The following is a 1,310-nucleotide window of genomic DNA, read 5'->3' as shown; positions in this document are numbered from 1 at the left end:
ATTCATCATTTCTGCACAGATCACTGACCTTTGTTTCCATATTGAACCCAGAATCATTCAGGCTCCGTGATTAGAGGTTTGGAGTATGACAGTTGCATGTAGTGTAGCATCGTCTTCTCATACAGCAGTGACCTGTGTGTGATGTGATCCAGTGTATGACAGATAAATATATGCTAGACACACTTATGCATGGAGAGTGTGGGAGCTTACACAGGTTATCTGACCTCTTTAACAGAAAAGTGCTTCATTTTATTCTAGTTTTTGCTCTTATACACACTTATGGCTGCAGTGAATATTTACTCAGTTTTCTCTTTTTTATTGCTTCAATTTTAGTTTTCTGTCCTCCAGACGTCCCACAGCAGCCTGTCTGTGAGGAGGAGGAGGAGGAGGAGGTTCTCCTTGAGCAGCAGCTCTGGAACCAGGAGAGGAGCTCCAGTGTGGAGCAGGAGGAACCAGAAGCTCCACAGATTAAAGAGGAAGAGGAGGAACTGTGCAGCAGTCAGCAGGGAGAGCAGCTGGGACTGAAGGAGGAGACGGACACCTTCATGGTGACTGTTGCTGAGGAAGGAGAGCATAGACCAAACATGGAGCAGCTCCTCTGTCACAGCTCTGCTGTAGATCATGGAGAAAGCAGGAACGTTGATTCAACTAGAAAAAAAGTGTTACACAGTGTGACACATCTTAGGAACAAAAGTCACAATAACGGTGTAGACCCCCACATGTCAGAGATGCAGTGCAACACTGACACAGTGAAAAAGCTCGAAACATGTGATGTTTGTGGCAAAGCCTTTAAGAGAAGGTCCCGAATGAAGGACCACTACAGGACCCACACAGGTGAGAAGCCTCATTCTTGCAAAATGTGTGGAAAAAGCTTCACTCAGAGGAGCGCTTTGACTGTCCACATGAGAATCCACACAGGCGAGAGGCCGTATCCCTGTAAGACCTGCGGGAAAATGTTCACGTACAGTAGCATTTTGTTGGCACACATAAGAACTCATACAGGTGAGAAGCCGTACCACTGTAAAATATGTGGGAAAGTGTTCACGTACAGCAGCCATTTGTGGCGCCACATGAAAAGTCACCCAGGTGAGAAGACGTAGTTTTCAAAGTTTATTAAAGGAAACTGTGAAAGTCAGGAAATATTAAGTGTTTGCTGTGTACGACTGGATCACTGGTAACTACTGCTGAATCAGAGTGAGTGTATGAGAGTAGATTTTTATGTGTAGCAGCACAGGAGAAAGAAGTAATGCTTGTGTCAAACAGACATTGATGGTCCTCACAGAGCAGTTTTGAAAGGAGCCCAAATGAAG

The 1,310-nt window shown here is 45.0% G+C and overlaps 1 protein-coding gene across 1 annotated transcript; it reads left to right on the top strand.

Moving 5' to 3' along the window:
* Positions 1 to 333: 333 nt before the first annotated feature.
* Positions 334 to 1,295, top strand: LOC102195114 (zinc finger protein 37-like; the record flags this gene model as incomplete). Its single annotated transcript, XM_005755962.1, has 1 exon — positions 334 to 1,295. A coding segment is annotated over one exon (767 nt), but the record flags the coding sequence as incomplete, so codon positions are not given.
* Positions 1,296 to 1,310: the final 15 nt, after the last annotated feature.

Source organism: Pundamilia nyererei, unplaced genomic scaffold (genome assembly GCF_000239375.1).
Source record: "Pundamilia nyererei isolate P.nyererei 1_Seehausen unplaced genomic scaffold, PunNye1.0 scaffold05708, whole genome shotgun sequence".
NCBI classification, from domain to species: Eukaryota; Metazoa; Chordata; class Actinopteri; order Cichliformes; family Cichlidae; genus Pundamilia; species Pundamilia nyererei.
This window is presented reverse-complemented; position numbering and strand designations above follow the sequence as displayed.